The sequence below is a fragment of the Periplaneta americana genome, chromosome 7 (genome assembly GCF_040183065.1).
Source record: "Periplaneta americana isolate PAMFEO1 chromosome 7, P.americana_PAMFEO1_priV1, whole genome shotgun sequence".
Lineage (NCBI taxonomy): Eukaryota > Metazoa > Arthropoda > Insecta > Blattodea > Blattidae > Periplaneta > Periplaneta americana.
Window position 1 is genome coordinate 121,112,288 of NC_091123.1, and position 16,361 is coordinate 121,128,648.

Below are 16,361 nucleotides of genomic sequence, written 5' to 3' on the forward strand. Positions count from 1 at the left end.
GCCTTCCAAAGAAAGGCAAGTTACACACAAGACAGACGTCTTTACTAGGCGCCATATCCAAATTACAACTAATAATAATAATAATAATAATAATAATAATAATAATAATATTAATAATAATAATGATGCTGCTCCTGCTGCTGCTAATACTACTACTACTACTACTACTACTACCTACAACCACCTACTACTACTACTACTACTACCACCACCACCACCAATAATAATAATAGTAATAATAATAATAATAATATTACCACTACCACCTACAACTACTACTACTACTACTACTACTACTACTACTACTACTACTACTACTACTGCTACCACTACCACTACCTACAACCACCTACTACCACCAATAATAATAATAATAATAATAATAATAATAATAATAATACTTTCAATAATTGTACTAGTAAATTTAAAGTAATAACTCAACTGCAGAAGGTATACAGCAATTAAACTCAACGTGGGGGGGGGTAATTTTTATTTAGTGGGTTATTTTACGACGCTTTATCAACAGCTTAGCTTATTTAGCGTGTGAATGAGATGAAGGTGATAATGCCGGTGAAATGAGTCCGGGGTCCAGCACCGAAAGTTACCCAGCATTTGCTTATATTGGATTGAGGGAAATCCCAGGAAAAAAATCTCAACCAGGTAACTTGCCCTGACCGGGAATCGAACCCGGGCCACCTGGTTTCGCGGCTAGACGCGCTAACCGTTACTCACAGGTATGGACCGGGCGGATAACGGTCGCAAATTTTAACTGGATCCCTCTATAAGGGGCAGAGTTCTCTCAATGTCCTAAATTTACGACACGGAATCCACAGCTTTACTTTTCTCCCTGTGGCTGCCACGCTAAGAATTTGATCGCACTTTAAATTCCATCGTCATTGGTCGAGGCCTAGCAAACCATTATCTTACACACGAATACAATGGATTCATCTCATTTCATCAAAATCCTTAGGTACATTTTCAAAATAAAATGTACAAACATTGAGGTTCTAGCTGATATGAAAATCTAATATCAGGCAGTACATCTCACTTGACGACATGTCAGGGAAAAAACAATTGTTTGTATGCATCTGAAGTCTGATTAGTGTAATATGTTACCAGACAGCGATGTATGCAATGAAGGGAGAAACGAACTGGTCACCCTACTTCGCTACCTCCTGGCTTAGTTGCCTCATTAGTGATCCCTTATTGATGTCACTTACGAAGTTCAAACCTGTGTTCGGACAGTTGGGTAAACAACAAATTACGATAATTGTTCTTTTTAATTTAACCCTCTAAAATGAATTTTCCTGAAGTCGAGAGCAAACAAATCGTTTTTTCCGAACAGAGATCAGTAGAGGGACTCCGTTTCATGAATATTCTCAGACCAGTTTTCGAGATAACATTTACAACTATACAAGAATTTATAATTTAATGATATTTGATTATACCACAGTCTAGTATATACAGTCACTAAGTTTGAGTTGTGAGGGTGCTAGGAACAATAGACTGTGCCGGTACTATTTCCCATTGTCTGTGATGAGGCGATAGTAGCGATCCCTGTTACATCTCCATTTTTGATATCTCCATGTCTACCTTAATCGTTCCAAAATTTTTCCTGCTACCGAATTCTAGTCGTAAGCTGGTGTTGTTATTCTGTGATCTCTCATAGGCCTATGCTGATACTAACTATTTTGTCTATGAATAATTATTACTAACAGTCTTTGGATTTACTATTTTCAATGCCGTTTCTTTCCATAATTGTGCTTTAGACTGATTTAGCTCTATTCCGTATAAGATATATTAATTTTGTTAGAATATGTCTCTTGTTCTCTTAAAACCAGATTTCACTGCCATCAAGATAGAGAAACCATTTTTTTATTGAGTCCTTATCGAAAGATTAGAGTACATATAAAATATAGGCTATACTAATAATAAATCTGTAGCCGAAATTTTTCTGGTAATTTTCGATTTTCCAAAAATAATTGGTCCTGACATATATAATTAACCACCCTGAAACCGAAAATCGCTTTCTTGAAATTTTTGTTTGTATGTCTATCTGTCTGTCTGTTTGTATGTTTGTTACCTTTTCACGCGATAATGGATGAACGGATTGGAATATAAATTATGTTCGTTGTAACTTAGATTTTAGGCTATATGACATTCAAAATACATTATTTAAAAGGGGGGTTATAAGGGGGCCTGAATTAAATAAATAGAACTATCTCGCTTATTATTGATTTATGTGAAAAATGTTACATAACAAAAGTTTCTTTAAAAATAATTAGCGATAAGTTTTATTCCTTGAAAAATTTTGATAGGACTGATATTTAATGAGATAAATGTTTCAAAATTAAAATAACTGCCATCTAAGGCAGTATAATGAAATAAAAAACAAATGACTTCGTCTATAAGGGTCCTTTGACAGCAACAATCGAAAGCTATGAAAGATTGCCTACAGAGAACGTTTCTGTGTTTGTATGAAGTAATATCGGAAGCTAAATTAACCGATTTGTATAATTCATTATTATTTCACCATTGGAAAATGTAGTTTCCCTAGATGGACATAATGCTATAATGTTATTACAGTAACTTCTGATATAATATAATATAATACAATATAATATAATATAATATAATATAATATGTAATATTATACAATATAATTTAAGTTATTTGAAGGGTTCAGAACCATAGTGGGCCAAACGCCATTTACTGAATACGTAGAAAACAAGGGTTAAAATTATTACCATAATTCAATGGAAACCTATAACAAGTAAAATAAAGTATACACATTAAATCTAAATGACGTCAATGTTCATTAAACTATGGTTGCATGTAATAAAAATTAGAAACATGTTAAAGGAATTGTCATTGCACCAATGAGTGGTCTCTGGACCAAAATGATCGCATTTTAATTATTTGGATGCAATTTAAATTAAGTAACATATTAAACGATTTATCCGTCTATCAAACACGAATGTTCCCTGGATCAAATGTCCTATTTTAATTATGTAATTACTTTGTATTTATGTGTAACGGGTGCAGCGGAGCGCACGGGTACGGCTAGTCAAGAATAAAATTACGTTCTTTATCATAAATATTTCGAAATATTTTAAATACACACTTCTTCCTAAACACGGACACAGAAAATAAATTTAAGAGATAAGTGGGTTTGACAAGAAACAATTCGGTGACCTATTTTGTTGCTGTAATTAGTAGTATTTCAAAACTTAGAAAATTTAATTTAAATTGCTAGTATTATAATTATTTTTGCTAACAAAGATATTAGAAGTTCGAAATTTATATTAAAATTATTTCTAGTTTATTTTTATTTTTAATACAATTTGTAACAAAATTATATCAAGTATTACTTATTAAAACAGAATTTTTGGGTAAAAAATGTAAATTTTGAACATTTAAAAATTAGAAAAAAACTTTAACGTTGTCCCATTGTTTCACAAAAACACTTCATCAATTGTATGACAAAGTTATAAATTCGAAATATTTACAAAAGGTATATAGCAGGCATTTCCAACTCTGTGACGTCACACGTCTCTGCTCTCGATCTCCTTGAGAGGGGAAGCATAGTCATAAGAGCAATGTAGGGGATGTGGCAGTGGAAAGGATGGGGATGTTTGAATAGCGGATGCACAACATTACCATCCCTCATGTACTCTACTAACTCTGCTCCGAGAGAGGAAACGCGCTCCGACGTCACAAGTTGGTCAGTTGGAAATGACTGGGATATAATTCTAAATTTAGATAGTAGTGACAGTAGTGGTAGCAGTAGCAGTAACATTAATAATAGTCGTAGTAATAATAGTAAGACTTAATAGCAGTAACAGTAATAATAGTAGCAATGATAGTAATAACAGTAATAGTAACAGGAGGGACCGATGGCGGACTTATGTGAGGACGGCAATGAACCTACGGGTTCTTTAAAATTCATTTGTAAGCAAGTAGAGTAGTAGTAATAGGAGTAATGATGGTAGTAATAATAATATGCCTAATAGTAGTAATAGTAATGGTGGTAGTAATAGCAGTAGTAATAGTAAGCTTAGTAGTAACAGTAGTAGGCCTAGTAGTAGTAGTAGTAAGCTTAGTGGTAACAGTATACTAATAATAATAATAATAATAATAATAATAATAATAGTAATAATAATAATAATAATAATAGGAGTACTAAAATTAGTAGCAGTAACAGTAATTGTCGTAGAAGCAGTAGGTTTAGCGTAGCAGTAGTAGTAGACTTATATCCTTTAGTTCTATCGAAAGCGTAAGGTGTTTGTGAAGGACCTCCATCTGACTCCTGACAACACTTTTACTTACCTCATGTTTAATTGTAGGTAGGTGATGTAATAAATTGAAGACATGAATTGACAAATGTCCCAAGTACATTGGAGTAAGTTATTGTTCAAGAGAGCAAGGAACTACAAAGACCTGCAATATAAGAGTAATATTTGTATGATTAAAAAAACACTGTTTTAGAGTGAGACTTGGGATATTCTTCTTACAGGATAGTAGCATATGCAAAGCACAACATATTATGTCATGCAAAAAGTCAAATTCGGTACATTTTGGACTTAGGATTTTTCTCAATTCAGGTCTTCAGCTATATTCTATAAATCCTTCTTAGCACAGGAAAATTAAAACGCTTAATTTTTCAATAAAGAATACAAGAATATAGATGCGTATCGTTTTAAAATATCGTAATTCTCATGTAGATATTCTAGATCTTCAACGTTAAGAAATAATCCATTACAAGAGAGATGGCGAAACAGGAAATGTCCGAAGTAAGAACAAGTCCGTCCGAAGAGGTCCACTTACTACTATCTATTGTCCACAAAATATCGTCCTATGACGAAATGAACGGTTTTGTACACGGAAATATCCAGCACATAAAGGTCCAGAATGTCGAATGGTCTTGTATACGAAATTGTCCAATGCACAATACAGTAAATGAAAAGGTTGCTATGAAAACGAACATCGAATGGTACAACAAACGAAAACGTTGCTATGAAAACGTCCATCAGACTAAATCTTTCGTGAAAGTGGCTGAGGTTTTGTTCATCCGAAAAGGGAAATCAATGCTTCTGATCCGGGATAATCAGTATTATTTTCATTCCAACGGCCTTAGAAGAAACAAGAGATACTGACGATGTTTGAAAAGAAAAATTGTAATTCAATATGCATCACAACTGCTGTCTTGGATAATATTCGAGTACCGATAATAAAATAGAATCTGGTGATCATCTACATCCACCAGACATTGTGGAAGTCCAGGTACGAAAATACTAAGTGCAATCAGGCGCTAAACTGGAGAAATTGCTACGGTAGCTTTGAACCGTGCCATTACGGTTACGATCAAATTGAGCTAAATACACAATGTCGCCAACATAAGGGCATGATGTTGATCTGTGGCGTCGTTAGAAAAAGAAATTGTTTTTTTTTTCTCTCTGCTTGCTTCGTTCTGAACATCACTGAGAGATAGCACCATTGTTAGCGACAAGATGTATTTGCGTAAATATTGCGAGTAGATTACGTGACTTGGGTGAGGGCCAGGAACAGTTTTGCTTTGGCGCATGCGCGGACCTCTCATGCAGTGGCAGCGTGATCCTTACTTGAATTTATTTTCGTGTGTACATTCCAGATCAAATCACGAAGATTCCTTCTTGCTCCGGTTACACATCTTGCATATTATACAAAGGTTAGGTTTGGTTAGTTCAGGTTTTTATTAATCAAGTTGGCGCATGCGCAGACAGCCAAGATGATTCTGTCGGTCATGGCCCTTATGACAGTTTTTGTTTCGCAATATTGTAAAAAAAAAAAAAAAAAAAAAAAAAAAGCAACGCGGTCATAATGACGTACTTAACGCTTTGGTGAACATTAACCAGAAATTTGCTTTCCTTCATTTGAATGATATTCCCTGAAACACATCTTTCCCCCCTCTTTATTTCGTTGTGACAACTTACTTTAAGATCTTACTACATCTACATAATCTTTTGGTGCATTCAAAACACCGCAGTTGTACTGCATAAACCTTGCACTTGACTAATGGAGTGAATTATTTAAGAATATAGTTGCGAAATTTACTACCGCCATTTCCATTTCTTTTGTTTGACACGGCTCGATACGGCCCGGTGACTAGTGGCCAGCGAGCAACGTCGACTACCGATGTTGGTCTGCAGTGCATATTATCCAGTTGTTCCACCACAATTAAGAAATTCTAGTTGGATTTCCTCAAAGAAGTGCTGTGGTTAGAATTGCTTCCTATTAACAAAAAGACCGTTCTCCCGTTCCTGCTTCCTTTTCAGACATTCTTATTACTGAATCTTACAACAGAACATTGGCCGGAGGAAATTCTATAATAAATGATTCAGATTTGAATTATACATATAAATTTATAATTTTTTCAACGGAGCAAAATATACAGCTTCTTTCTTTCAGCGACACAATTTCAGTGACTGAACATTTAGAACAGTGCCAAATCAATTCACTCACTATTCACAATTCACGGGTTAGTCCATAATTTATATTTCCTTTTAAGTTCTGTCAAAAAAAAAAACTGAAGACACATACCACACAATTTATCTCGAAATCAAACGTTATGCAACCAACATCAATATTACATTAAATCCCACGTACACGATTTAAGATTTCGAAATGTCCAATTTCAATGCGTGGAGAGACATTCCTGCTGATTGTTTGCTTCATTTCACATAAGTATCTGGTGAAATGAATAATTTCAAGGGAAAAATTGTTCCGGGGCCGAGTATCGATCCCGGGATCCTTCGCTTAGCGCATGAATACTCTGCCGACTGAGCTACCCCAAGTACCATACAGACACCGTCACAATTCTTCCCTTTATATCCACACAACTCAAATGAGCTGACAAGATAATGATAGTGATGTTTAAAGTGAAATATTATTTCATTAAATTTGATTTTATATATAAAAAGCGTAAGATTTAAGCCAGTTATTGATGAGCAAAATACAATTCACAATTTTTAACAATGTTTTGTGTTCCATTTTTACAACCAGGAATGCCAACAGAACCGTGACTGAAGCCCTTTATTTTTTGTTTGTAGAATCTTGGAACCCGATGATAACTGTGATGATGCTAAGAAGCTACAAACTAACACATTTAAGTACAGCTGACTGATTTAAAATTCAGCCGCTAGTGTAGGAAAACTACTAAGTTTCTATTTATATCAGAAGTATCAGTTATAATGACATACTTTGACCAACTTTTCCTTACAGCTGTTGCTATGTCTCCAACCCACTGCATAATAAAGACGCTCTGAAATAATTTTGAATGTCTGGGACAAAAAGAAAGGTATTGAATTCCACGCTTGCCGCATGGAGAAAGTGCCGCAGGCTTGTTATGGGCTCGCTGGATCCGGTTGTGGTGTTGACGAGGTCAAGGCAGCTGGTGGAAGTAAACTCGGTTTTGTTCCTCCAGGTAACGGCACTTGATGAACGACACCATCGATCAATTTTAGGTGTTTACACGATCCACACCGAGTGGCTCGCTTCACATTTCTCAAGGATACGAGAAGCGCATTCGTCTTATCGCGTGGCGTCATTTTGAATGTGGGGGATGTAACAGACCTACTACAGCAATTGTATTAATTTGTTACTCTGCATTTGTGTGGTTATCATTTCGCTTTCTATTTGATCGTAAATACTGAAGAAATACAGCTTCGGTACCGGTATTTACAGTACATTAAAACTACAATGCTAGTTCCGACGTTCTCACGAGTATAGTACGAGTAAAGCGTTTAACCAGAACTTTCTCTACAGTATATAAAAATACCCAAATTCCATTTATAACTTATTTAGAGTTGTGGTGCGATATAAAGAGTGAACCATAAGTAATGTCATTAATTTCAGGTGTTTCTCCTTGGAGATATTTGAAACAAATGTTTAATACAATTTTTCTCGTTTTTGCTTCATTTTCGAAGATAAAAATAGTTTCATATGAAACATTTCATAGGGTGTTTCGGGAAAGCCAATCATTTATTTCTCAATATACTCAGTCAATTTAAGAGAGCACTGTATTATGATAATAAATTATTGAAACGATTTTAGTTTTGTCCTTCGAATATGCAGAAATTTTATCAGAACAAATGCAACTTTTCATTCTGCCAAGGAATTTTATAATGTTACATTTGAGCGGATCAAATTTCTGCATATTTAAAGGACAAAATTAAAATTCTTTCATTCATTATCATAATACATTGCTCTCTTAAATTGACTGAGCATATTGGGAATTAAATCACTGGCTTTTCCAAAACAAAACACGCTATGAAAAACTTTACATATAAAACAATTTTTATTTAAAAAAGGAAGCAAAAACGAGCAAAATTATATTAAACTTGTGTGTCTTATATAGGCCTATCTCAAAGAACTACCCCCTGAAATTCATGGCATTACTTACGGTTCAGTCTGTTTATCGATAAGCCTACCTGCTGTACAGAATTATCCAAAAGTCACGCAACACATCTATACATTATTTAAAATAAAATATTTATTAAGGACTAAAGCAAACAATTACTATAAAAACAGGTAGACTTAAACTTCTAGCCTACAAAGAATTCTAGAAAATAAAATTAATTTGTATTAACGTTCATTGTTATAATGAATTAATAACTCTTAAATACCCATTCCCGTATGATCTATTTTTCACTGTCCATAATATTTTTTTTACTTTCATGCTCTACATAAACATGATGCGTGCTTATTGCAGGGAACTTGCTCCGCGTGTTATATCCAACTAGGTGAACACTGACTTTCTCCTATATTGACGGAGCAGTGTACCTATTTGTTATTGGAATAATTTGTTCATTTCTTATAGGTCTCGTGCGCTTGCGTTACTTGCTAGCTTCATTACGAGCTTCCATCAACTCATGAAAAGATTCGAGCACATAATAAAATGAGAAATTTCGTTTCAGGATGCACTGCGCAGAGTCTTCTCTCCCAGGCGTTGTTTTTGGGCAATGTGACAAATGCGACGCGGGAAGATTGTATATGGCGTCGAGGAAACGACAGGGATAATTGTCCGGATCCTGATGTCAAGTACTACATGTATACAAGGTGAGAAAATTATTACATAAATTACTCATTTAGCCTAGGTTGTCACCATGGGGATGTCATTTGACTATTTCACCAACGGAATCTTTCCGCTTGCAGGAATTATGACTTTAATATGGTTGCCGTTTTCAAACCAGGAAGGCATTGTCGGTTGCCATTCTTATTAACAATTCAAACGTACCATTTAATTTTCGCTTACAATATTGTTTCCTGGACGGACACAATTACCAGACACTAAAAGGACCTTTAATTCCAAGCAACTGACCTGACCCAAAAATTACAGCGTTCGATTTATATGTAATATTCGTCTCTATGATCATATATCACAGTCTTGACTATCCTGGTTTTTGGGCGCATAATATGATTATGAAATTAATTTTATTTGTCTGTTTCCTTTTCCCGCTGATTCCAACTCATAAGTGGCCATGTCAAGAAATGGAAGGTCCGAACTCCAATACAGGGTGTTTCTGGGCTGTGTTACAAACTTTCAGTGATGATGGGAAAGGACACATGTATCAATTTGAGATAAGGAACCCTGGTCCGGAAATGACTGAGTCCAAAGTTATAAGCAAAAACTGTTGTATGGAAATGGAATTGTAATTTGGCACCACATGCCCTCCTTCCCTTAACCTTTGGAACGGTCGTGGAAAGATGGTATGGGCCGGATGTCCCCTACGTGGGTACTTGCCCGATAAAATCTGTGAGCTTGTCTACTGTTCCCATTGGCTCATCCGTATTTGAAAATCATGTCTGCATATTCCTCTCTCGTGTACTCAATTCACTAGGACTGATCGACTGGACATTGCAACTTGTACACATACACTGCTGTCTACAGACGTGCATATCAGGACCGACCATGTCCGTGACAGGTTACGCCATCTGCATTGCTTTAGTGTAGTTTCATGTCCCCACCCCTCAGACAGCGCACTGAATAGAATACTGTAAGTGGACAACGTAAACAACGTCAGATGAATACAGTATGTGTAAGATGTACAGATAAATACACATTAATAAGCTGTACAGAGGAATAAAATTATTTCATTTCCATAAAACTATTTTTGCTTGGAACTTTCGACTCAGTCATTTCCGCACCAGGGTTCCTTATCTCAAATTGATACATGTGCCCTTCCCCATCATCCCTAAAAGTTTGTAACACTAGCCCGGAAAAACCCTGTATAAATTAAATTTTATATCATATAATTTTCTTCGCTTCTTTGATATGAACGATAAAAGCGAAAATTTTAGCTCACCATGTCTAACGGAGAAATTCCCTATGAATCATTGGCTGAATTTGAAGGTTGAAGTACAGCACACAGACAATAACATGAATTACATGAAGTGGATGTCAGCACAGTCTCATATCATTGTGGATCACTGAATCAACGCTAAATTGCCATTCAGTATACAACCAATTCACTTACTGACATTTGGCATACTTCGTTTCGCATACATATTTTTACAAACACAAATTCACCTACATATACTTCATATAACATTTTTATATCTATTTGTCGCCATTTCCGTGGTGATATATCTATCTACAGTTTGTCACGTAAGTTATTACTAATAAACACTTAAAAATAAACACCAATAAACACTTAAAACAAATGCTCATAAATTAAACTGAAGTTAATTTATTCACCCATATCAAGCAAGGGTTTTAAAAATAAACACCAATAAACACTTAAAACAAATGCTCATAAATTAAACTGAAGTTAATTTATTCACCCATATCAAGCAAGGGTTTTAACTTCACTAACTTTGCAGCTATTCGAACAGAGCTGTAGGAAATTCGCATTTGCTGAGAAATACGTAAAAGTGTTTTTCTAGGAGAATTTTCCAGAGCCACGTCCAATGTTATCTAGAGTTTCTTCTGTGAGTACTATAGACCTACGTGTCTGTCTAAGCTTCTTATCAAGAACACCTCCCGTTTAATGAAATGCATTTACCAATCTTTGAATCGAACTTCGATTTAGAACTTGGACACCAGAGAATCTCTCTTTAAATGATCTCCTCACAGCGAGCCGATTCCATACGCACATATGAATCATACATGAATACTCTTTGGGGAACAGAATACCTGAATTGAGCCATATTGACTTACTTAACACACTCTATTACACAGCTTAAAGAACACGTGCTTATCTTGCAAGAGTACAACTCTCACTAACGCCTGACACGACCTTAACCGCGGTGGAGGCGGGGAATTTATAACCCGCTTAGCAGCTGCTTCTGCAGATTAGCCGTAAACAGTGAAGCGCGGGCGCGCGAAGGATTTTTCACCTGTACCTATTTTTTTATTGGGTTATTTTACGACGCTGTATCAACATCTTAGGTTATTTAGCGTCTGAATGAAATGAAGGTGATAATGCCAGTGAAATGAGTCCGAGGTCCAGCACCGAAAGTTACCCAGCATTTGCTCGTATTGGGTTGAGGGAAAACCCCGGGAAAAACCTCAACCAGGTAACTTGCCCCGACCGGGATTCGATCCCGGGCCACCTGGTTTCGCAGCTAGACGCGCTGACCGTTACTCCACAGGTGTGGACTCCAGTACCTATATCAGATTCTGAATAATATTGCTATAGACATGTTGACAATAACAGAATACTGATGGAATTGGGCCAATATTTTATAATATACAAATATAAAACTGTCAGTGAGACTTACACAGTATTTACACAGTAAATTACTGTACATGATATTGATTTCTTCTTGCAGCGAGCCCTTTTAATTGAGCGGTTGGGTGCAAGAAAGACACATCTCTCAAATGCAAGTTTTGAGAAAATTTATGTTGAAAATTCAAACCGTAGGCCTAATAATTCTATCTATGCACGCCATTACATTTTGGGTAGTCTACTCCTGACCTCTAAGAATTACAACTTGGTGATCATATGCGTAACAGATAAGAGAACACAATAAAGCGTTTTACTCAAAAAGGACACATCCTCTAAAATTCACTTCTTGCACCCAGCCCCTCAATTACATTAGATTGTATTTGAAGCTAGATTCAATTACAAAATATCTGACTGTAATTCCATTATTATTATTTTTATTCCAATTACTAAATAAGAAAATCGACTTGTAACTACGTAGACTACAGCAATAATAAATTCCATATTATTTGATGTAATGTGTAAAGTATACAAGTGGATGCAGAAAGTTGCCTCTATATTGCAGCAAGGCGCTCTCACAGAGGAAACAAGTGGACGTGACGGGAGCTGATTGGCTGCGAGCGAACGGATGGGAGCCCAACGACGACTCGGTCGTGCTCATCCACGGCTACGGCGGCATGGACGGCTCCTTCCCTATGGTTGTCCTGCGCGATGGTGAGTCTCCATTCCAATGCTTGTTATCACTAAAGACCGTTTTCTTAGTCCCACAACATTGGAATTAGTATAAGTGCGCACGGGGTATACATTACATCACGTGTCCTTCAGTAGGCTTCCAAGGCACTTCGTCTACGGACAAAATGTCTACGGCCAAACATATCTATATGCCTACATACAGGGCTTTCATTTCAAAATTTTGTAGCCTAATTAAGTAATAATTTAAGGGGTTAGGTACAGCTTACAATAGTAAAATTGTTGGGAAAATATCTCAATATTTTTTTCCTCCATTACTGTATCTTGTGCAACAATGAAAATTGGTATGTGTGAAACACTGTCCTTCTACTACATGAAACAAATATTTTTACGATTAAAAAATTATTTATATTCTTATTTCAAAATGGTGGCAGTTCACTGTGCAGTGATGAAGCGTTTCTCTCATACCTCATAAACTTGTTAACTTTTTCTCTTTTATTTTATTGCTGAAACTCATGTTTATAATATTATGCTCTTTCAAGTATATTCCTTAATAAATATTTTTTTACTTGAGTGTGTTAGAACAAAATACTGATATTTGACAATTTTTTAAAGAATTTATTTTTTATCAGGCAATCTATCAAAGGTAGAGAAGTTTTTTATATTTTATTGGGTTATTTTACGACGCTGTATCAACATCTAGGTTATTTAGCGTCTGAATGGAATGAAGGTGATAATGCCGGTGAAATGAGTCCGGGGTCCAGCACCGAAAGTTACCTAGCATTTGCTCATATTGGGTTGAGGGAAAACCTCGGAAAAAACCTCAACCAGGTAACTTGCCCCGACCGGGATTCGAACCCGGGCCACCTGGTTTCGCGGCCAGACGCGCTGACCGTTACTCCACAGGTGTGGACGGTAGAGAAGTGATCTTGCATCATATTGTAGATATGACATGCATAAATACACACGAAAAATTTCATCACAGGATGTTGGATAGTTTTTTAGTTATAAGGGAAAAGCTTAATCACTTCACAGTGAACTGAATTTTGAAAAGAAAAATCGTAAAAATATTTTCTTTTCATATAGCAAAAGGACAGTGTTTTACACATGCTAATTTTCGTTATTGTACAAGATACAGTAATGGAAGAAAGAAATGATTGTTTCCACAATTTACTCTTGCAAGCTATACATAACCCCTTAAATTGAATTCAATTTAAACAAAAAGCACGTCAATTTAGATACTGAGGGGGGAAGTCTGAAACGAGGCTTAATAGCATTTTATATTTCGCCCCGACTCCCAACCACCCCCTTTAGATATTTCAAATCATACCCCTATTTTTATACTTAAATATGATAGAGCATTCAATATTGTTTATAGACCTCATTCATTTATTTCACATCTTTTGTTTAGTTTAGGTTTTTATTAACAAAGTCCGCGCATGTGCAGACAGCCAAGATGATCCTGTCGCTAGCCGCACGTTTTTCAGTCAATAGGGATTGTTGTTCCACTTTTCGTTGGTATTCGATTATACTGACTAGTGTCCTGCAAAGTTCAAATATGAGACAGGCAACCAAGACATTACAAACTTCGTCTTATTTCATATGAAAAACGAATTGTAAGATCTGGCCTAAATCCTTAAACGGTTAAAACATGAAGGGGTTGGAGTGGAAGACAGTGAATATTTTTATAACAAAGTGGAACAAACACGACAGGCCTTCACCTACAGAGCGAACATAGGCGAATATCGAACTTCCCCATACTCGACAAACTTGAACAGAACATAAAGCGTGTAATCGTAATGCATGACGTCAAAGAGGTAAATAATTACGATAGCTTTGGCGCTGTATTGTTAGTCTGGGGATATTAAATCGTCTTTTACGAAAATTCTCCCAGCGGCCATAATAATTTACCGCTGTAGGGAAGTTTACCAATCTATTTATCACGAGTTACATATTGTCTTAAAGGGGCAGGAAGATGAATGTTATGTTTTCAAGAAAAAGAAAAGCGAATACTAGCGCTACGTCAATCTGAGAGAACTATTACGCTGACCCCCAGCTAGGCGCTTTCCCAACTCACACCGGCTGACTACACTAAGGTTCACTGAGTATACAACTTTCGAGCATGCAACCCCAATCATCCCTACAGTAGAGTCCAAACCTCCTGACGTTTCGCGAGAGCCAATAACGTGTAAGCGCGACGTTGTCAAACTTACAGAGCGGGTGATGCGTGATCCACCGAACTCGTCTGGTGAGAGGGATGGGTGGCCGGTGAAAATAGGTTTCGTTCTCAATAACAAAACAGTGTAATTCAATAATAAATAATTTATTCATCAGGTTGTTTTTGCAGAAAATGAGAATAGTTTACAATTAGCCACATTTCAGCTGGAAAAAACAATGAAAACATACAATCTAACAATCTCGGCAACTAAAACGAAAGTTATGCCGTCGAAGGGAAAATACCCGAGAAGGTCTAAAATATTGATTGATGATAAAATAGTAGAACAGGTACAACATTTTAATTATTTAGGCTGCGAAGTTACATTTAATAACGAAGAAGACCTGAAAAACACAGTTTATAAATTCCAACATATATGTGGAACTATCAAGAGAACCTTAAAAAATAAAACACAGAAAGAAACTATGCTAAAATTGTACAAAACTATGGCAGTACCAATTTTGACTTATGGCTCGGAGAACGTGGCAATGAATAGAAAGGATAGAAGAATTATAGAAACAACAGAAATGAAGTTTCTTAGATATGTGGCTGGATACTCTCTCACAGACCATATGAGAAGTGAAGAAATACAAGATCAGCTAAATATATATAATTTAAATGACAAAATCATGAATAATAAACAAAATTGGCATGGCCATATACTTAGAATGATGAATAATAGACTGGCAAAACAAGCAATGCGATATGAACCCCTAGGATCTAGAGACATAGGAAGACCTCGCCGGCGATGGGAGGATGACTTCTGAGACGAAACAGGTCAACTTGGCCTATCTTGATGCTGAAGATGATGTTGAATAATAAATAATCTATTAAGAAATCATACCATTAAACTGATGTTTGCAGTTCCACGGGAAAAGCTAATGGTGTGTTTTCGAAGTCATTCAAATTCGTCACTCTTTTAGGTATAGACCTATTAATGTTTTCTAGGCGAGACGAACAAGTTCTTAGCACTCTGTGTTTCCGAGTTTTGCATTTCTCTGCATACACGTGACACGGTTGATACATTTATTGAACACGCCTTGGCAGTTAGTTCTTGGCACTTAGAAAAGTTAAGATTTTTACGGTTTTCTTCAGACGAATATTTTCTGAATAAATTGTAGATATTAAATATAATTTTCCGAACTTTGCTACTATATTCATTGGGTCTATTACTTTCACTACCGGTAGTGCTGGCCTTCAGAGTGCCTAGCTCTAGAAACATGGAATCCGCTACGGAGCTTCCAAAATTCCGCTACTTTCCGCTACGGTTGTGTGTACTGAATAAATATGGAGCAATCAGAACACAGATCAGAAAGTAACTATATAACGTCATTGATCAGAAATGTGTTAAGGGTTCACAGAAATAAGTTTTATTCTGTTTCCTGACATAATTTATATTGTTTGAAAATCAAAGCTGTCAATTTTATATTCATTTTATTTATTTTATTCTCAAATGCTTAAACTCAATAAAGACGTATTTAGTAAACAGAAATATAAGTCGGGCCTAATGATATTATTTTATTTTAAAATATTTATTTTATAGATAACTCAGAAAGCAAGTTGCTTTCCTTATTTTCCTTTCAGTAATAAAACACTAAAAAGTTTAATTTTGTTATATTATTTTGTAATGGTACTCACAAAGTTGGAATACATGCAGGCCTTTATAAGCATATGATAAAATACAGGTTTTCCGAGAATGAATGGTGAGGTTTTATGAGTTCACTGTGAAGTGTGTAGTATGTGTAATGGAT

General features: G+C 35.8%; 1 protein-coding gene across 1 annotated transcript in view; it reads left to right on the top strand.

The window, feature by feature from the left end:
• LOC138703409 (phospholipase A1-like) overlaps positions 1-16,361 on the top strand; it is a 61,027-nt gene that overhangs the window by 18,988 nt on the left and 25,678 nt on the right. Inside the window, exons 3-4 of the mRNA XM_069831238.1 lie at positions 8,955-9,096; positions 12,271-12,419. Of these exons, the coding sequence (XP_069687339.1) occupies positions 8,955-9,096; positions 12,271-12,419 (291 nt within the window). The remainder of the gene's footprint in view (positions 1-8,954; positions 9,097-12,270; positions 12,420-16,361) is intronic.